The 21,960-nt window shown below is 44.0% G+C and overlaps 1 protein-coding gene and 1 long non-coding RNA gene across 2 annotated transcripts; one reads left to right on the forward strand and one right to left on the reverse strand.

Moving 5' to 3' along the window:
* Positions 1–6,075: 6,075 nt before the first annotated feature.
* Positions 6,076–12,668, reverse strand: LOC141942192 (uncharacterized). The gene is made up of 3 exons (XR_012628560.1): positions 12,579–12,668; positions 11,940–12,038; positions 6,076–6,113 (listed from the first exon to the last, which is right to left on the reverse strand). It is a non-coding gene; the product is annotated as an uncharacterized LOC141942192 (long non-coding RNA).
* Positions 12,669–17,323: 4,655 nt separating this feature from the next.
* Positions 17,324–19,472, forward strand: STBD1 (starch binding domain 1). Its single transcript, XM_074865141.1, has 2 exons — positions 17,324–18,042; positions 18,187–19,472. The coding sequence occupies exons 1-2, from the start codon at positions 17,451–17,453 to the stop codon at positions 18,996–18,998; spliced, it is 1,404 nt and encodes a 467-aa protein (XP_074721242.1). The 5' UTR covers positions 17,324–17,450; the 3' UTR covers positions 18,999–19,472.
* The last annotated feature ends 2,488 nt before the right edge of the window (positions 19,473–21,960 follow it).

Genomic DNA, 21,960 nt, shown 5'->3' on the forward strand with positions numbered 1-21,960 from the left:
TAATTTAAGTACAGCAATACAATTCTGCCCCTGGAAAAAACTTTCCATGGGAGTTCTCTCTCTGAAACCATAAACCTTCCCTTACACCATAAAATATTGACCTTTGGTGGGGACCTGCTATAGTGACAGTTTGTACAAGCAGATGCCTCCTCTTGAGCACATTAAACATATTTTCCATGGCTGCTGAAGCAGTGGAACGGAGACCTCTTTCTCATCTCACCTAAAGTAGTTTAACTGCTCTGTGACTTCTTCTTTTTAGTGGAGATATCCTGATGCATTAACTCCAATGTAAGTAAGAAGCCGGCCAGGTCTGTTGGCTCTAAATCAAAGATAAACACAGAAGAACAAGAATAGAAGCAATTCTCTAGTTATGCAGTATCTAAATATCTAGTATCATAACTACTTTTCACAGCCATTAAGCATTTTTTATTAATGATGTTAAAGAACATGCTGTTTTATCTGAGCACTGAAAGCCTGGCAAATCAAAAGAAAGGCAGGATTATTTTAAGGGATTACAGCAATCTGAGATATTTTAAATGGGAGATACAATTTTTTTTTTTTTCAAAGGCTAAATTTGGTTTGCTACCACAATGGATAAAGGATTCTTGCAGCCCACGGGACCACTGAAATTCCTTTAGCTGAACCCTGGCATGAATATTTATAGATCAAGCAATGATTTCTTCAGAATTTTGGATTTGCTTCATTCAGTGTTTTGGTTTGTTTTCTCATAAAAATCTACCCATGTGATGCACAGAAACACATCATTTCTCCCTACAGATTTTCTAGATTCTCAGTTGAATGATTTTCTTTGTTGGCAAGTTACTGTACCTTTGGAAATCAAGAAAGTGCATACTAGCAATGATATATTTAAAACATTTCTGTGAAGAGTGACTCCACCTCTGAAGTGCAGCATGGGAATGCAGTGGGTGCACTGCTGGCTCAAGGCACAATACTGTGCCATAATTACTTATCCCTGAAACAAGCAGAGGCACATCTTCCCATTGCAAAATCACACTGATACTACAAGGGGAAAAGGCCCACATTCAGGGAAGCATGGAAATGTGCTTCCCAAAGAAGTCTTCACGTCCTCATTCTTTTTCCTTTCTTGCCTCCTTGTATTAATCTTCCCTCTCCCCACTCCTTTCACTTTTTTACTATTTAATTTGCCATTCCCAAGAATCTCTGCAACTTAAAATGACAGTATTTCCAGAAGTTCATAACAGTTACTCTGCTCATGTACTACACCACTGTCTTATCTCCGCTGTAAACTCTTGGGGCAGTTTTTCTTCTTTTTCTGTTATTTTACAGAACCCATCACAACTGGGATCCCAGATGTGGTGGATGCCTTGCAGTAACACCATAAATACAGTGAAAATAATAGGCAAATCCTACTCTGTAAAACATACCAGGTGCCAGCTCCCATGCTGGGGCCTCACTGACAGTCACTTAACAAAAAAACAAAAGGTAAATGGATACCTGGGACAGATTGTCCCTTCCTGTCCAGTGTGATTCCTTGTGCTTGATGGCAGACACAACAGGTCTGCATACACAATGTCTGTGGGGGAGAAGCACATCGAAATTGATGCATGTTGCCAGCAGGATCCCTTTGGAAATGTAAAGTTGCAAGGGGTGTGGAGGGCAGGTAAATCAGAGAACACTGAGTTGTTGGGGTCTGGAGAACACACCAAGCAAGCAGTCATGGAGTCTGCCACAGAAAGCTGCTCTCTCTTGTTCTGCCCCCATCACCCACATATACTGCTGGGCTTCCCTAGAGTTTGCAGTGTCTCATGATGAAATGGGCAAGCTTCATGCTCCCAGGGGAATAGTTCAGGGCCTCTCCTGATGATTTCCATGTGGTAAAATGATTTGAGAACCTTTTTTAAAAACTAAACCATGGACGACATAGTCCTGTCCTGTGCACTAGGAAAATCTTTAAGAAATATAAAAAGTCATTACTTACTGAAGTTGGCAACGTGGCTTCTTCAATTTATGTAATGCCAGTTACTCCTTGGGATATATGTGAGGAAGGAAAAGGCTTGTCAAGGAAGGAATTAGGAAATGATATAGCACAGTATCAGCCAAATCAGAACAGATCCCAGAAATCCTTAAGCCTGCTCCCGTGATTTAGCAACTATTAGACCTTTCTTTAGTGAACATTTTATGTTGGCCACAATAGAGGCGTGGAAACAGCAGATAGGAGGGGTAGGATATTTTTTGTTGTCTCTTTGTGTGCATCCATGTCACTTCAGGGATCTCTTGTCTTTGCCACCCAAGATAGGAATCTTGCTTGTCCTTGCTTCAGACTTTGGTGCTACAAGCATCTGTCACTGTTGATAGACCTGTTCATACCAGGTCTAACTGGATCCAAATCTTGCGTTGCTTCCTTTAGGAGCTGTGACCTGAAGGCACACAGAGACGTGAAACAGCCTTTCCAGAACGAAGTGTAGTTTCATCCCAACTGAGAATGCAATTGTAACTAGGAAAGTATTTTACTTAATAAATACTCTACCAGTTTCTGTATTATCTACAATTTTAGTAGACTTGTCCATTCATCTTCTTCTGCTGCCACGATGTTTGCAGTCTGCTTTCATCTATGTATCTGTGGTGCTCTGTTTACTTCCATCTCCATCACCATGTTTCTGAATCACCTGTATTTTCCTCTGGAATATACAGCAGAAGAAATTCAGAGGTAAATATTACAGGGACTGACATCTTCTAGTTATCAAGAATGGTGCTTTATGAAGGTGGGGCATCTCTCTCTTTTGCATCCTGTCAGGAATTTAACCCCTGGCTGCCATTTAACTCAGCCCAGCTCAACAACAGAACAGAAAACATACTACAGGTAGCTTGCAGGACCTTAACATTTCAAGTTTCCTGGTATCTCACCACAGAGTTCCTTTGATGGCTGGATGTTTCACAGCATGGGCCAAGGAGGACGGCACAAAAAGCTCTACATGCAGTATGCTCCCTGTCTTAGAGGAGCAGTTCTTGGGGAACACCCAAGTACATCAGTAATAAACAAGGAAATGGTTTTCAGAGACTTTGCTCTTCCGCCTTTCATGCACAGCTAATACACATACTTGTCATCAATGAATTTACACATACTATGTATGTTTCTAGTACTGTATGCTAATTAATAAAATAATAATGTAATTACAAGATACTGATTTTAGCTGAGAGTTGAGAAATTTCTGAAAGGTTTGTAAGTGGGTAGTGATCAACTTTCACTGTACTCAGGCTTTAATTTATTCTTCCCACACAGTACAAATGAACTGCTGGCAAGAAAGTAGTTCACTATAGGGCAGAGCTACCCTGCAATTACTAGGTTCAACAGTGACCTGGGAAAGGTCTGTGAACAAAGTTGCTGCTTGTGTAACAGCAGCCTTTGCTCCTGGTTTAGCTGCATAGGGAGATGCACACGAAGTAAGTGCATTGGTCAGACCAGGATGAGATTTGCATTTAGAACACTGTTTGACATCTAGATTTGGGATAATTACTTTTTAGGAGACAAGAGATATGTCTACAGGACTTGGTTTTGCTTCTGAGGAGATTAATGCTTTTAGCTATTATGAGAACAGCAGCAAATAAGTTCTTCCTTCGGAAATTTGGTCCTGCTTGACTCTCATGTTTTTAACACACTCCACAGTCTTCATGAATTGTAAGTCACACATACACACACATACCTCTACATGCATGTCATAACTGTGATATAGATCATGTAGTACATTTTAAAATTACACATACACATTCATATTCCTCATAATCTGAGCTATACCAAAATTAGCAAGTGCAGTAACTCACACCCATCAGCTGCTTCTGGTTTGGTTTGCTGCTTCCCTGACTCATCAGCCGCTTCTGCATATAGACCCTCATGACTCAGAGGTGGCAAACTGTGCCACCTATGTAGGAGGACAGAGCATTGCTTCAGGCCACCTTTTCCTTACTGTTCTTTTCACCCAGATTTCTCTCCTCAGCCAAATTTCTCTCCTCACTCAGCTCCACTCCCTTCCAAACTTCACCTTGAACCTAATCAGCCCCTATCCTCTTCTCCCCACCGCATCAACCATTGACCCACACTATGTCCTCTTTACTCGTCTGCACATCTCGTTTTCACTGCTGCCACAGAGAAATGCTAGAGCCTTCACTGCTTCACTGCTGAGCTAGGGCACTCTCAAGCTGAATGTGGCCAAGGAACCACGTTAGGGGATGGGGGCTGGAGGAAATATATTGTGGGGTGGGAATGCCACTAGTGGCTGTGTAAGACAGGCTGTGACTTGCACTAAGCTATGAAACAGAGATCTTCCTAGCAAAGGAAGAAGAGGAAGCTGCAGAGCATGCACCAGGATGTATGAGAGACTCTGGCAAGCAGCAGTGTCTGGATAACCTAAACAGCTTAACAAGTTTGCTGAGGACCTGGCTTGCAGTGCCAAGCCCATCTAATCAGTAAATCTCCTACTGTCAGAGTTTTACTACCTTAAATCAAGTTATAGCTGCTAGACCACATGTTCCTCTAATGCAGATTGCAACAGTCAAGAACACTATCTTTTCAAGTGTTTGATCTTATACTCTTGTGCATTAAGTCCTACTCTCCACCTGGTTTCTTCCCTGAGGACACCTCAGGTCATGGGAGGAGCCATTATGGGTTAGATAGCTAGAGCCCAGGGAGACTGACATGAACTTCTCCAAACCCTCAGTTTTCTATACAGTTCTGAAGGAGCTCCAGGACCAACCAGGTTTGCTTGTTTTGTTGCTGATGAGCGCTGCAAACAGCCCTGCACTACTGGGAACACCCTCTGCATGCCAAGGGACAAGCACAAGTGCATGAGCACCCAGGGAAGAACCAAGAGCTCAGCTAAGATGTGCCCATGCTGTTCACAGCAGTAGAGCAAAGGAGAATGTGGCTGTGCTGACACAGGAAGAGGCTAGCCATAATTCAGCTCAGCTTTCTTATCTGCAACAGCAGCGAAGGCATTGTGCCACCTGGCAGTGCTCCTGGCAGACCTGGCGAGCATGGGGACAAGTAAGAGGAGCGTGTGGGGCACGTGTCCCAAGGACAGGGCAGAGAAAACAGAGAGTCTGGGGATGAGTTACATGACCAAGATCCTCTCTTGGCCCTGCAGCACGGACAGCCAGGGCCTTGTGGAGTGGAGCTGTCAGGATGAGTGCAGCTCTGTGGTGAGTGGGAGCAAGAGACCCAGGGAGGTCTGGTGAAGACCTCATACTCCTTTGTTCATCTGCCTCTGCATCTGGCATGTTCACTCTTCCCTTCTGAAGCTCCAGCTGGAGTAGACCCACACCCATCAGAGTTAGCAGAGTTTGGACCTGAGGTTTTCCCTCTTAAATGTGTTAATGGGAAAACAGGCAAAACAAGCAAATCACTTTTCCCAGGCCCTGACTTGTAACCTAGTCCCTTGCCTGGCTTCTGAATGTCAGCATCTAGCACAGCTCCTTTCTCACACCCTGGGCCTTTGGAGCCTGAGTGGTTCTGCGTGTTTGATCGTCAGCTTTGACACCAACCAGTAACTCCCCTGCCACGTGCTGGTTTCACAGATGGCGAAGAGTGGAGGTAAACTGTCACAGCACAGGCCAGATGTGGTGAGCCTTTTATTCCTGCTTTCTTAATACAAGCAAAGTCTTAAAACACACTTCTTTATAAAGCCAATATTTCCTGCACTAACTAGCGGATTTTGGTTTCAGGTACATGGAAAAGCTGTCATCAAGATGCTTGCCAGCAGGCAGCACCCAACAGGGGTTCTCGGATACACTTAATGGACAGCACTGGTGGTTCTTAAAAAGTGGTCTGGATGATTTCAGAAATGGCTTCCCTCCTCCCTAGGCTAACATCATCATTCTTAGCCCAAAGGGGCTTCCCTTCATCCTGCTACAGAGTAGATCCCACCTGGCTCGACAAAAGGCATGGGAAACATCTGCTAAACCCAGCTGCAAGCTCAGGTCAAAGCAGGAAGCCAGGAAGGATTTCACGAAGGAGATGGACCACGTCCTAAGCCACCACCCTCAGTTATTTCACTCTCATTTGAAAGACAGCATCTTTCCAGAGGTAAAGTTAATATAGTTGTTGCTATTCTTCCTTGAAGTGAGCATCCATCCAGCACCTGAAATGCAAAACCAGTTCAGGATTGTGTTCCCTCTTGCCTTATAAACCCCCTGCCCCTCATTATTACTTACAAACAGGAAGCCAACAAAGCCTGAATCATCATAAAAATAGATCTCTGATCTTATTATAGGGAAAGCTATAAGGAGCTGGCAGGTTTCTGAGACACCTTGCTAACATGGTCAGATTAGTCACACAGGTCAGTTACTGAGCCAGCCCCACACTTTCCCATCAATATAAGACAGGGGATAGCAGAGGCTTTACCGTCCAGCCTTGAAAACATCTCGTGATAACCCTGAACATGCCAGAAATAGTAAAGAATCCCTCATTCAAACAGAATAAATGGTGATCATATACTTTTTCCCATATTATGACACATATGCCTCCTAAAAAAGTGAGGATTACAGCCTACAACTGTCAGTAGGACTTCAGAGCCTAGATCCCAAGCAGTGGATGAAAACTCTGGTCCCTGACCCAAGCCCTCTGATTTAACAGGAGCTTTGTACACAGCGAGTGCCAAAGTGCAGAGCAAATCACAAGTCGATTTATTCTATAGTGCTGCCAAGTGCATCTGTTTACTTCAGCATTTGCTGGTGTGAAGGGAGAGGACAGAGAGAGACCCATTATGTTTATTTGCCTCATTTTGGATTCAGCCTGACTGAGCACAGTTTCAACAATCCACACCTAGTTTTAAGTGAACTGTACTACAGAGGGCACATTTAAAATTAGCAAACCAATGGCACATGTTTCCCTGACCTGTGAGTCATATTCCACATGAATGCCACTCCGACATTACAAAGGTGAAGGATGCTCTGCTGGAATATGATAGGACAGATTCTGGGGAAGCATATTTGAAATGTGTTGTTGCTACATCTGTGCTCAGTGCTCCACATCATTCTTTTGAAGTCAAAGACAAACTTTCTGAGGGACCAGGTGACTCAGTAATTTTGAAAAACCCACTGCAATCCTCTAGGAGTCTCATTTTTTTGCTTTTGTTAGCCTATGCTCAACTTCTTAGTGATCTGAAAAAATTCAAGAGCAGATTCAGGAGCTTAAAACGTATGCTGCTGCATTAAAACCTAGATGCACACTACCTCTATGTATTATTTTATTGAGGAAAAGTGGAGGTCTTGCATAGTAAGCAGGGGAATTTTACAGTCTCCGCTAACTGCAGTTGACTGTATCTGCATTTAAGCAAGGCTGCAGATCTACAGTGTCTGCTTTGTTTTGAGCCTGTTTTATGTCACAGGCTGATATCCTCCCTTGTTCCTGAAGTAAACATAGGTACTGAAGGCTGCAATTAGATGATTTTGCTAGCCTGCAGTACATTATTATTTACTCAGGCGATCAACTAACTCTAATTAAAATTCTGAAATGTAAGTATCTTTTAGCAGACAGTATCAGTGGAATGAGAGCAGCATAGCTGAGCTCTCTGGAGTCTTACCACACACAAATCCTGCAGTCTCAGTCCTTAAGTGTACCAAACTTACTGGCACTGATGAGGAAAAGGACCAAAAAGGCTCACATTGGGAGTCTTTTCCTCACTCCCAATGTCTATTGCACTTAAATGAACACTTCGTAGGCCCAGAAGTAAGGCTGTAATGAGTCATTCTTACACCATAGCCCTACTCCCAGCTAGCCAGTGGCAGCCGTTACTAAACAAATGCTTTATATATCAGCCTTGATACAAATAGCTCGTGTCTACCAGCTTATACAATGAGACTGTGTGTGTGACAGCCCTTGGCTCTTGTCCCAGGGCAGGGCAACACTAGCTAAACACGTGATAGGCACTGGCTTCCCTGGAAATGTGCCAGATGGCAGAGGTCTGAAGTGACCAGTGCAAGAGAAGGATGGAGGAAGCAATGTTCAAAGAGCCCAGACCCGGGGGGTTAAAGAAACAAGGGGGCTTCTAGGGGCCTAATCCTGGTAGGAAGCCTATGGCATCTCTTTCCTTCAGAACAAACTGTTCCCTTCAGCGGATGTAGTCCATCTCACAGCCCCACCTGAGGAGGTACAGAGACATGCTGCAGAAGGTCAGTGGCTCAGAATCACTGCCCCTCAGTCTGCCTGCTGAATGCAGAGCTTTGGCACCATGATGTGATGGTTAATGGTTGGACTAGATGATCTTCAAGGTCCCTTCCAACCTAGATGATTCTGTGATTTTGTGATGAGCACCTGCGCTTAGCAGGATTTTATTCTAGTACAGTAAACAAAGTTCACCAACTGTTTGGATGGGCAGGTCGCCAGCCTCCCTCTAGGAGTACGACTGTTCACAGCTGTTGAAGGCAATGCTACGTTTAATTATTTGCACCATTTTTTCAACACAAAAGTGGCACTGAGAAAAAACCACTGAGGAGGGGAAGGGGAGGGTGAATGCTGCCTGCGAACCTACTGCACTGCCTGTCCACCTCCACCTTCCACAGGAAGGCAAACAATCCAGCACACCTGGGCCCATGCATCTTGCAGATTCTAACTCATCTGTCCCCATTCCTTATCAGACCCTTGGCACCAGCCCCAGAGCAATGTTGCACTTTGTGGTGCCTGCCAGCCTCAATTTTGACTATTTAATATCTTGTGGCCAAAAGCAGTGCTGGTCCGTAGGATGGGAACCATTAAGCCAGACCTTCACCGCAGTCTGCAATACCTTGTATAGGTTAGATGCATTCCTTGCCACCGCAGCCAGGGCAAAGCAGGGAATACTTTGGGGAAGAAAAAAAAATATCACATCCCTCATTGGTTCTAGCATGTGACCTGGGTCTTAGGATGGAGTCACAGCATCAAGTGCTGGCTTGTTAAGCACAAATTACTGGCTCATATCTTGCCTTTTCCTCTAGCATGACTGGGTGGGAAAGGACTTTATGCTTTCTCCTGTCATCAGACCAAAGCAGCGCATGACTAAGTGACCAATGGCATCCTCCTTCAAACATTTAACTCAGGAAAGAGGAACTTGCGGGAACAGTTTCAGAACAGGGCACACAGATTTGATGTCAGCAAAAGTGTATTTCGAAGCACATGAAAGATTCCTGTTGCTGCCTTATTTATATCCCAAAAAGCTTCATTTCACAGTAAATAAACAGAACAGGTAGGCTCACAGAATACATATGGGATGTTCCAGCTGAAAAAAGACATTTGCCTGTAAAGCTTGCCGACATGAGTAAAATGCTCTAAGAAGGAGTGTAAAAAGATACCACACTCTACACCAACTCCCTGCTGAGTGTCCTCTCAGAAGCTGTTCTTCCCCAGGAGCTAAAAACACATTTCTGGTATTTTGTCAGAATCAACTGTTTTCTATCATCTCCAGCTTAGAAGATTATACCTGTCAGCTACAAACACAGATATTCTTTTTATTTTATCACAAAAGTCAAGCTTGTATTTGTTTTCTCAGTGCTCTTCAGACTTTGGACTTTGATAAATTTCTGTGTCAAAAGTTGTTTGAAAAGAAATATTTGGATGTCTTTTATGCTGCATTTTTCTATGGGCCTGACTACATAAAGAATCTACATGGAAGTCAAAGCATAATGTCTTTAGGCTATTAGACAACCATGAGAGTCTATCAATCAGCATGTTTGCTGGAACCTTTTATTTATTATTCAGTTTCTAAGAGCTCCTGGGTACCACAACTTCAGTGAACCCCGAGATGAGCTTGAGACACTTAACATTCACAGAATTTAGCCGAATATTTTATACTATGCTTTATGCTTTAGGGTATCTGCTGCTCCCCATCACTGGCAAAATAACATGACAGAATAATGTCTTACTATTGTTTCAGTCTGTTCCTGTATGGTATACTTACCCTTCCACTCTGCTACATGCAGAACTTCCATGGAAGAATAAAGGCATTTGTTTGGGCATATCTCATTATGTCTCTAAAGAGCACAGAGATTAAAATACTGTGCACAGGGAAATACTTAATTGAGCAAGATCTGTAGATCTGCAACTTTAATCCTTTTCTACGGGGCTCCAAGAGGAGAATTTCACTGGTTCAATGTTTCTTTTTCTCTGCCTTGCAGTGTCTTGTATTTTCTCCCTCCTCCTTCAAATCCTTAGAAGGGATTTGATTCTAACCTAGGAAGGAGTAGAAAGCATGAGGAACCCATCATGAAATGGCGTATGAAATGCAACTGTAGCAGCTAGGGAAACAGAGAATGGAGAACAAAATAGTAAGCATGACTTGCAAAGAGAGTGACTAATAAACTGAAAAAGCTAGCAAATAATGGCTTGTGGGAAACAAACCTACGAGGAAAAGGGATTTAGGGAAAGCGGTCATTCCTTGATATTACTAGCACAGTACACAAGTTCAGAGAAAGCACAGGAAATGCAATAAGAGACTGGCCTGGGCAAGCAATAAGCCCTACCTCAAACCCAAGAAGGAATTCCAAGTCAGATTACTATGGGTAAGTAGGAAAGAACGGCATTAGACCTGTTAGATGTTTTGAGTTAGCTAAGTGAGGATGAAATACATTATAATATGGAAAATAGTAGAACAAACTCAGAATCACAAGCTGTTTCCTTGAAAATTCATGGAAAACCAGTGTACTGCCAAAGAATCCATTCAATCTGCAGATGACACCCGGTTAGAAAACACTACAAAGGTGTTGAAGGGCTTCAAATAGATTCAAAATGATCCTGACATGTTGGACAAAATCTGGAAAATAAAGGAGTGCAAAACCAGGGCCGAATGACTTCTCCCAAGCAGAACTTCTCAGCTGTGCAAATACTGAGTGAGGAACAGCTAGCTAGGCAGGAGTTCAGCAAGGGAAGGATACGGGGATTTTGGTAGATTGTAAATGTCAGCAACGTCCTGGTTGTGCAAAAGAAGGAAGCGTCCTATCATGAGAACAAAGATGAACAAGAGATAACCCTCTGCTCTTCTCAGCCTGGGTAAAAGACAACCTCTGGGGTGATGTCTGTGACCCGGTTTGGTTACTGTTCATTAAGAAGGATGTAAACAAATTCAAAAGAAAATGGGGAGAGCTGCAGGAATGATTATACACCTGTGACCAACATGCCAAGACAGAGCAAACTGAGTTTCTAATACAGATAAGAGCTAACTGAGAATGTGCATAAGAAGCTCCAACTAAGTACAAGGGTGATAAAAAGAAACTGGAAGTACTTTGCTTCCCATGTTACTTTGGGACAGGGTAAGTGAGCTCAGGGGGAGCGGACAGCTTTAGGTTAAAAACTGGCAATGATTTTCTAACAGACAGTTAAATAATGAAATACATCATCCTGAAGGCTCTGGTTTATCCCTCTTTCAAGATCAGCTTACGTAATCATTGGAGGTTGATGTTATCTTATGGCAGAAGGGTAAAACAGACCAGCACTTCTTGATTGTTAAAATAAAAAGTTTTTTTGAAGAGAATCCATGGATGCTTTTGTATTTTACCATTATTTTGGTGGCTACAAAGAGCAAAGTCCTTAAGATATAGCTAAGCTTTACTATCTTACAGTACTTTGATTTTGCTGTTAGAATTACGAACATACGCATTTGTAACTGTCAGTAGTTGGGAACCTGTGCCTGCAGACAGGCAGAAACATATTTGCCATCCATTTGCATGTTGAAGGGGGGGAGGTTAAAAATAAATACATTCATGGACGACCTCCAGGTCACCAGCAGCCTGCAGACACCAGTCCTAAACTGGACTCCTAAGGTCCCTTTCAGCCTTTGGACACAAGGAAAGGCTCTGGTGGTGCCTGGCTTTCCTTCACCATGACTGTAAGCATTATAGACAATACAATTTTTCCCTCCTCTTCACTGGCTGCCTTCCAGACTTTAATGGCTGATAATGTAAAGTAGGTCTGGATCTGGGGTATGCTCATCACTAACCACTCTGAAGGCCAGTTGTGAGGACAGCACTCCCACCAGTTCTCATCTGCCTGCTTCTCTGCTCTCCTTACATTCTTCTGCAACTTCTTGGTCAGCAATCTAGGACAGAAGGTATGGGAAACATTGCTCTTCAAAAGCTAATAGCAACTGAGAGAAACCATCTCTTCACTGTCTGGAAATGAAGGGCTTTTACTGTCAGACATACTCCGCATGTGCCACCTGCTGCCTACTGTGAAATGTTGCACAGAGAAGAGCATCCAGTGTTCATAGCTGAGATACTCGCAATTAATATGGGAAAAGGATGGTACAGAAAGACAGTCAGGGTTACAGTTTCTTCCCACAGTGTGATACAGGTCCAAAGTATATGAATACTTTGTCCTTCCCATTTTTCTACCTAGTTGGTTGGGTGGGGCCCCAATGCAGAAAGTGTCAAGCAACTGCCACAAAAACCTCCATGGCAGCAGAGTCTTGCATTTTAAATTTTAAACTGGCTTCTAGGGAAAGCTACTTTAGACTAAGATTTGTGAGCTATGGTTAAGATATCTATGAGATGATGTTATTCCTTTTCCCATCTCCTTTTAGCTCTGCTGTTGGGCTCATCTTCTCACTGGGGACAGGAAGAAGAGATGAACAAAATACCTTACTTCTGTACTTCCTTCCACAGCTCCATCTGTGCTTCTCCCTTCTCACTATATCCCCTCCTTGCCTTCCTTCACTCTTCTGTGCCTCCTCTTCTACTGCAGAGGTATATTCCCAAGCGAATCTGACCATTTCCAGTTAAACTGTCTACTCCTTTGGCTGCAAAGAAAAAACAACTCACTAGCAAATGGCTAGGTTAGAAAACTTCACAAGAGTAGTGGACTGGACATAAGTCTTCTGTCTAGTATTCCTCACACTAAAAGCACTAACAGTGCTGAACATGATTATACCTTACGGCTACTGCAAGGGGTAACTACCAAAGCACAATTATGCAGCACCAGTATTTGGTATCTGCTCTATCAATAGGAAATATGATTAAGAGAGTTACTACACAGTATTCTATATTTATTAGGAATCAAGCCAGCCCAAAGTTGTTGAGAGCAGATATGACGCCTAGTAGTACATTGACCTAAAACATGGAAAAGGCAAAATGTGGGTGAACCTTTAGTGGATCCAAAAGAAAAAGGCAATGGTCTTTGCAGTTTTACACCACTCCTTATTAAGGAGGTACTGTAAGCACTGTGTACCACTTACACTGAGCCCCCCAGAGTTAATGACTACAGGGCATGTATGTTATGGGAACATGCCTGTGCACCACTTGCAGCAAGAATAAGAGGCATAATGTCTCTTACTATTCATCTAGCTGGTGACAATGACTGCTTAGTTTTTCACTCTGTGACAGTGAGAATCCACAGTGTAAGGCCTGGCAATGAGCAAACACCAACAGCTCTTATTATCAGAAAGTTGCTACCTGCTTCCAACCTCACCTGTGACCTGTCCTCCTTTACCTCCTCAACAGAGCTTCGTAAAAGCACCACTGAGTTTTTTACACATGCTGTCCTTATGCTCAGGAAATGCATAGGACAGCATAAGGACTCTCTGCAAATCTCCATAAAGCTTCCCCTGACAAACTCTCATTCTTGAGTTGTCTGTGGAACTTCCAGATAGTACAACCACAGTGAATAACAGGGCTCCTTAATTTGTATTTTCTTCATCCTTATTCATATTTCCATTTTGTTCTATTATAAAACTGGAAGAAGCACTGTACACACACAAGGCCTGTTGAAGAGAAGTACTCTCCAACATCCTTTATACAGCAACTGTGGATACCACGGGCCAGGCTCAAACACACTCCCTAAATAGCCCCCTCCTGCCACGCTCAGAGCCAGAATAGTGGGATAGATGCACCACGCGTCTGATGCAGCAAGGCATTTCTCACTTGCTCTTAAATTACAGCTGAGATTCCCTGTCACCACACTAGATGGCACAGTTTACAGAATAAAATTCAGAAAGTTCATCTGAGACACTGCACATGGGCCAGGACTTCCTAATAACAGCTATGGCCCTAGAGTTGCTTACAGAATTGTGATAGTAAGTACCTGCCCTACTGTTTTGGTTTTAAAATGTGAAAAGGTGGCAGGTTTGAGGCTTCTGATCTTAGGCCAGTCAGCTGGCTGGTAATTCTGCAAAGTCACATGTAGCTTTTCAAAATATGGTCCAGCAACTGCTACCACATTTACTGAATAAACAATGGTGCAATGAAGGCTCAGCGTTCACAGAGCACTAATGTCCAAACTAATGCCACATCACAAATGAGTGCATGAACAAACTAAAATCCTGAATTAATTAGAAACAGAATTGTGTCCCTGAGACTTTGAGAAACTGTCTCCTCGACCCTTTATTGTACTGTCGCTTTGTTTGGTTCCAATTAAAGTTTTAAAAAAATACAAGATACATTTTTGAGCACTTTGGAATCTGCTTTGGAAATTCTCTTAGGAGGCAGAGGTCTCCATGTTTTATGGCATGTGAGCATTTCAAGAATTCCTAGAGAGGAAAGGCTACCAAAACCCAGGGGTAAGTTACCCCTGCAACTATCTGTGTGTTTGCTTCAGAACAGGAGCCTCAGTCCTCAGCACCCTGTGAGCTCTTGGGCCGTGACTCTTCTCACTTCTCTTCTGTCCAGCATCTCTGCTTCTAACACTCGATAAGTGATCAGTGACTCAGGAATTTCAGCCTCAGTATTCACCAAGAACCTTGTTTTAAAAAAAGGAAATAGAAAATAAATTATAGACTTCCTAAGAAGAGTTCCAAAGCACAAATTCATTGCTACCTGGACAGGGTATCATTGTTAACAGCCATGATTGAACCACTTAAAACTAGTTATATCTAGCATAAATCCACATTGCCTCTGAAAGGGAAAGGTCTGCCTTTCCTTTGGACACCCATTATTGTTTTCTCCCCTCTGTTGGCACAAGTATTTGTGTGGATTAAAAGAAACATTTTTTAAATTTTTTCTGTATTAATTTTCAGCTGGATCAATTACCTAATCTGACCCACTTCAATGGTCACATGAAAGCAAAGGCCTGCACAAAACCGGCAGTGAGGACAGGGGAGCCAAAGGGTCAGGCAACTCTTCTTTGCAACAGTGTGGATTTATGGTGGACTAAAGTGTAATCCTACCAGGAGGTTTGCAAATTATGAAGCCTTTTCAGGTCCTGTCACCCACTGCAGCTGCTGCAGACAAGTAATCATTGATAAAGCTGCACCCCTTGCTCACAAAAACCTCCCTCACCTCTGAACTGTGGCCATTCCACAGCAGATTACAAGGATGGCCCTGGTCTAGGAGACCACAGCACTCAAAGTGCATTTGCATCAGTGGATGCTGATGGCACCTGGAAGTGACTGGGCAAAAATTGCATGTGCTCTCTGGGGAATAAGTAGGACTTTCATGGGAATCTGGGATCTGGGTTCTAGAACTGTCCTTTCCTGCCTTGCTGTGTGGCAAGCTTGTCTCTGATGGCACCTGGGTCCTCTGTGACTCCCTCTTTTTGTAATCATTCAAATGCATTTCTAGTGACAACAATTACTCTCTGAGAACTCAAAGCAATCTGGGTGTTTTGCTTTAGTTTCTTCTGCAGATACTGGGTGAAAAAGTCTGAAAACTGAAGAGACTTGTATGAGCATGAAAGATGAATAGAACCAAAAGAGACCTTTGCTCTATTCTTGCTCGTTAAAGCAGTACCCTGTCTTTCATCATGTGCATTTTTGTGTCTTCAAGATAAACCGTTCCTTAACGGTTTTTGTAAGAGTCACTTCTAAACTGTGTTAGTTTGGTGTCTCTTCCTTCCTAAGATGTTTTATCAAATATATTTAAGAAAAGAAATACTGGGGTTAGCAGCTCCAAACACTACCTCTTCATCTGTGCTGAGGGTGCTCTGTTAGTGTAACAGTACAGTAATTAATGATTTTTGTCTGCTCTGTTTCAGGTAGATGACTAGGAATTTTAAATTGCAGTACACAATGCTACCTAAAAGAACAGTAGTATGCAGGTGCCCTACCTGATAATCCCAGTTGAGCAAGGTGGTGTACAAATACAGAGCATGGGACTATCTGTTTTGAAGGCTAGAAAAGAGGAATATAAGTAAACTGTGAAAATACCACCTACTACACAAAGAGTTTCAGTAGTTAGTACAACTCATTACAGTCAAGTGTCTGTTTTAAGTGGCAAGGCTAAGCTGCACCTTGAAGCACCAACAGTGGTAAAAGAGGGTGCACCCAAAACCATATTCACTGAGAAAGTGGCCAGGCAGGTCCTAGCTTCTCAGCTCTTTTCTTTCACTGTATTATTGAGCAGAAGATCTGAGCAGTGCATGTTTAGCACATGCCAGAACGCATCCCACACATCAAAGTACCAAAATAGATATTTTTGCTTAAGCACAAGCTCAGCACTTTGTTGGAGGAGGGCTTCAGAGAAGGTGTCTTGGCTACTGTGGTGAGCGAAGAAAGGAAAAATATTTAGATCATGAATTCTGTGTATTTGCACAGGCCACCATGTTCCGTATCAGCCAGAGAACTTCACCACGAAGACTGCACACTTGTGCTTCTATAAATTCGAATGACATTTACTGTCCTGTTAAGCTGAGGTAGCACTGCTCTAAATGACACTGAAAGATTAAGAAGTTCACACACTGGAAATAGACTTATTGGGACATCCACTTAGCCATTCTCTTTTCTAATGAGACAGCGGATAAAATCTCGTCAGTGGGCTTTAGAAATCAAGTAATGACAATATCTTCGTTCAGATAAAGAGAATGGATTTTAAAAAGGCAGCAGTCAAAACTGAATGGAACTGCCTCCCCTTACTCCTTCTCTGGTGTTAATCTTTGGTGTTAATAGTCTACACTGATATACATTTTTACAGTTTGTCACTCCAGAATTATCAATGAAAATACAAAGTTATAAGTTGCATTTACTACATTTCTTGGGTTCCTAGTAAGCTTTATCTGTATAACCTTTTAATTTTGAAATAAATTTGACATCATGACTTCAAGTGGGAAACTGGGTAGTAAAATGAAGGTAAGTTAAAATAAATGTCAAATATCTTCTGCACTAATGGACTCTGAAGTCCTGGTAGTCCAAAAAAGCTTCCTGAGCATAATATGGAAGACAGCAGAGCAGGACAATGTTAAGAAATCCAACTGTAGTCATCAGAGTACGATGCAGAAGTTACAAATTTAGTAGTGAATTCATCTCACTTCTCAGGGATACCAGAGAAAGCCTGGATTTTCATCAATACGAACATTAAAAGTACAAGCAAACCAGTCACCCTCAGCGCACCCCCATTAGAGCATATAAATCTAGGGCCACCAGTGCTGCTAGAATTAAGTTTCACAACATTCTGCAGTTACTATAGCTCCAATGCTTGCTTTTATGCAAAAATAGGAAACTCAAGCATTCGGTCCTCAACTTTTGCGTGTCACCTCCCTTCATTTTTCCATTATCTGTGGTTTACAACACTCGCAGCACGACAAAATGAGGAAAGAGAAGGAAAAGAGGGATGGCAGACAAGGGAGGAGGGGAGGAAGAGAGGAGAAAGTGAGCCTTTCAACTTTTTCTCACCTCACTTCTGACTTTTTTATTCCAACCTGCCCTATCCCAGCCTTCAGCCGCCCGCGCCCGCCCTGGGGGCGGCCCGACGGCCCCGCCAGGCGCGAGGGGAGCCGATCCCGCCCCGCGGCCGAGCTCCTCCCCGGGGCCGGGGCCCGGCTTAAAGCGGCGCCGGGGGGTGGGGGGTGGTGGTGGCCCTGCTGCCAGCGCCCGGTGATGGCCCGCGACCGCGGCCCGCCCGTCCTGCGGCAGCCCGCCGCCGCGCCGCACCTTCCGCCCCCCCTCTCCCCCGCCGCCGCTGCCGCCGCCGCCGCCCTCCCCGCCGAGGGCTGGGGCTGGGGCTGCCTGGGAGCGGGACTGTGGCCGGCGCTGGTGGTGGGGCTGCTGGCCGCCCTTCTCGCCTGGCTCTGGTACGGCGGCGGTGACGGGCGAGGCGAGGAGGGCGGCGGAGCGGCGGCCCGGCTGCCGGGCGGCGGCGAGGGGCCCCGGCGGGCCAGAGGCCAGGTGGCGGCCACAGGTACCGGCCGGGGGGCTGGTGGCGGGGGGAGCCGATGCTCGGTGTGTCTCAGTCTGCCCAAGGGTGCCGGCGAGGACGGGGGTTTGCGGCCGCTAAGCTTAAGAGCGTTGCTTAAGCCATTCTTGTTTTAAATGTCGTTTTTAGAGGATGTTCTGGTGAGCGGGGAGCAAGCGCTGCTGGAGGCCAAGGCTGGTGCCCTGCCCGGCCCTCGGAAGCCAGGAGAGGGTCTGGCGGCTGTACCGAGGAAAGAGCTTAACCACGTTCCAAGTGGTGGAGTTTCAGGCGAACCTCTGGAGGTGGAGCAGCTGCTCCCGAAGCAGGGTGCCACCGGCTCCAGGGAGCGTCCAGCCCATGCACATAGCGGCCAGGCAGGCGAAGCGAGACCCCAGATGGGACAGGCAAGTGATGGATGGTGCGCGATGAACGTGGCAGGAGCCTCTGATGATGTCTGTAAGGACAGAAGTGAGGAGCAGACAGGTCAGCTGGCTGAGGGTAGGGACTTGGACCAGGAAGAGTGGGAAGTGGTTTCTGAGCACCTGGCCTGGGGGGATGCTGGCAAGAATGGCAGCGTGGAAGACTCCGACAGCAAGGAATGGGAACACGGAGACTGCCCTGATGGGGACCTGAAAGCAAAGAGAGTTGTGGCCGTGCCCCCCATGTTTCAGAATATCCATGTGACTTTCCGTGTGCACTACATCACGCACTCTGACGCTCAGCTGATTGGTGTTACTGGTAACCATGAGTGTCTCGGCCAGTGGCACAGCTACGTTCCCCTCAAGTGTGACAAGGATGGCTTCTGGTCTGAATCCATTAGTCTGCCAGTAGACACCAAAGTAGAGTGGAAATTTATCTTGGTGGAGAATGGGAAGGTCAGACGTTGGGAAGAATGCAGTAACAGGACCCTAGTGACTGAACATGAAGATCAAATTGTTCATCAGTGGTGGGGATATCATTAATGGGATTTTGGAAGCTGCTTAGCTAATGGCAAGCCTGCTTAGATTAATCACAGAGCCCCTAAACTCTACCCCTTCTTCAGTAGGAGACCTTCTTAAGTGCAGAGCTCTGTGAATCCTGTATCAAACCTGGTTAAACTGCCTGAGCAGCAGATCTCTGCCATGCCCATCAGGAAATCATTTGGCAACCTGCAAAATCAACCTCAAATGCGTTCTGAAGACGTGTGGGGTAGGCTGTGAAGGCGTGAGCAGCGTTCTGAGCAGCTGCCTGTCCAGGTGAATCTGGACCCTGGGTTTGAGTTCGTGTTGCTTTGAGTGGGGCTGTGGGATGCATCTTTGTACTGACTGCTTAGGGCTTTTGAAGCGTACTAGGAAGTGTGGTTACCAACACTGTAATAGGGACTTCAGTGTTTTAACTTATGTCATGTATTGAATAAAGAATAAACACTTCCAGACTGACAGTCTGTTACAAGTTGACCAGTGAACTGATTCATTTTAATAACTTTGGTAGAAGTGACCTGAAATCTTAGTGCTAAAGAATTCCTGACAAGTGGCTGACACTCTGGAGTAAAAAAGGTTTAACCTCAAAGTACTTTATTCTCTACTCCCTACTCTCCAGGAAGCACCTCAGCTCAAGTGGGAGCTTGGCAGATAAGTCCCTTATAGTCAGATCATCCTGCTGAGAGGAGAGCAAAGGTCAGAAAGGACTGTCTGGGCTTAATGAATTACTTTGTCAGGGTGGCAGCAGGCTTTAAAAAAACCTGGACTGCTGTGATGGCTAGGGAATAGGATTCTTTCTGAAATAGGTAGGCAGCATATGCCACCTAAGTCTAGGAACAATACCACAGTATTGTTAGCAACTACTTAGCTTAAACTTGTACGTTTTTTTTTCAGTACTAGGCTTTTCAACACAAATTTATTTGAAGTTGTGGCCTTATAGTAAGCCAGGTAAAGTAGAATACTTCTAGCTTTAACCAGTTGATATTCTTTATATGACAGAAGCAGGAAGCTGCTCTGCTTACCTGCTTTTTGTATTTTTGTTTACAAATACATGATGCCACTTGAGCAAGCTCTTTGTTCCATGAGGAACCTAGCTCTAGCTTGCAAATATCACTTCCCTATGGTCTGAAGAGCATAGTTCTGTAGGAGCTCTGGAAGGGCATAAATTAGCACTTTGGTTTGGAACATTTACTTCAGTATCACATTGCTAATCTAATTGCTTCTAATTCTTTCCTGCTTTGCATGGTGGAGCAGTCTGAATATGTGAAATAGAATGGATTTGTGTGATAGACTGGCAGATGAGCTTCAGAGGCTTACCTCCTGCATCTAATGGTTAATGGACATCCCGTTGGGGGGACAATACTAGAGATGCTGTGAAGAACAAGTGTCTGAAATGTTACTGGGACTTCAGTACCAGCTGTTTCATGAAACAAATCCATTGGGAGTGGGCTGGGCTGCCTGCTCATGCAGGCATAGCCACAAAATAGCTGCAGAAAATCTTGGGGGGTGTTGAGGGGGGAGGGTGAAGAGGGAGAGAGACTAAGGCAAATGAACAACTGCATTGGCAAGTTGGAGTTTTCATGTTCTCATGTAAAACAAGCCCCTCCCGGCTGTTGCTACATGATAGAGGAACTTGTTCTGTAGGTCAGTTACTTCTGCAGATACTAGCTTTGCTCTCTGGTTGTCTCGAGCAACCTGCAGATCCAGGTGAATAAATCTCATTTCCTTCAAGAAACCTTCATTTCCTTTTATAGAAGAGAACAAGGTAGGAAATGTTAGTGGAAGCTGAACCCGTCAACCAACCGGCTGTAAGCTTGTTGGTAACTGCTTGTTCAAGATGAAAAGTACCCCTGTAACTACTGCATGAGAAGTACTGCAGGTCTGGAAGGAATGTAGTATCATTTCTGGCAACTGACTCAAAAGGGAGAGGATGGAGCTGACAATTCAGCCGGTGGTTGATGCTGCTTCAGTGGTCTTAAACACATGCGCATATGCACACACTAGTCCTCAACTCTCTCAACAGGAAACTAATATGGGACTTAAGGTACTTACTACATGAACTTAAAAGGAAAATAGAGCATAGTTAGCATGCCCTGGGTTGAAAAATAAATATTAACATGAGGGTCATTTCATTTTAGGGGCTATAGCTACACTGTAACAAATATTTCTACTGTTTAGTTATGCTTACTGTGTATAAAGAGAAAGCTCTTAAATTCTGTCCATGTGCCCACCACTGAGTACACAAACGTTTGTGTGGGTTTCATCAGTAATTTAGGGCTTTAACTGAATAGGTAAAACTGTGCTGGAACTAATGGCTTGGTACCTTAATTGCATTTTTTGCACTTAGCTCTTCTAACTATAAATTTAAGTGAACAATATCCCTAATATACAGAGGGACAGTTGAAAAAGAAGTTGATCTTGAAAAACCACTGAAGTCAAAGCAAAACATGTTATTTCAAGCTGTCTACAGTTCTTTTTCCCATTAATGCAAGCTCTTCAAATAGTGAGATATTGTCAACTTAAAAAGCAGTTGTCCAACAGCCACTGCTATTTGAGTGTATTTATACAGACATTGGAGGCTTGTCTGAGAAGATTAACTGTGGTATCAGATTAAGATATTCTCTAGAAAGCCACTTAACCTACACTAGAATAGATTCTCTAATGCAATGATGAACATGTTTCAAACAGACTAACGCTGAGAAGTCTCTCAGATTGAGAACAATTTTCTTTTTAATTAAACACCCTGTACTTTGATCCCACAGACAATGCATATAGTCCTCATGATTGCATCATCTTGCTGACTGATCAAGCAAGGTTTCTACAACGACCTTCACTGCACTTTTGCTGTAACCTCTAAATTATTATGCCATTCACATCGCTGCCTGCACAGCAGGGCCTGTGCTATGTAAATTAAATGTTATTTGAATGGTGAAAGAACTCTGGATTTTTGTATTATTGGAGGAGC

Source organism: Strix uralensis, chromosome 4 (genome assembly GCF_047716275.1).
Source record: "Strix uralensis isolate ZFMK-TIS-50842 chromosome 4, bStrUra1, whole genome shotgun sequence".
Lineage (NCBI taxonomy): Eukaryota > Metazoa > Chordata > Aves > Strigiformes > Strigidae > Strix > Strix uralensis.

Excerpts from the sequence above, each read along its gene's own strand:
- STBD1 (XM_074865141.1), top strand. The coding sequence starts at position 17,451 with ATGAGGAAAGAGAAGGAAAAGAGGGATGGCAGACAAGGGAGGAGGGGA. Across the intron at positions 18,043-18,186 it reads AGGCCAGGTGGCGGCCACAG|AGGATGTTCTGGTGAGCGGG; the intron begins GTACCGGCCGGG and ends TGTCGTTTTTAG.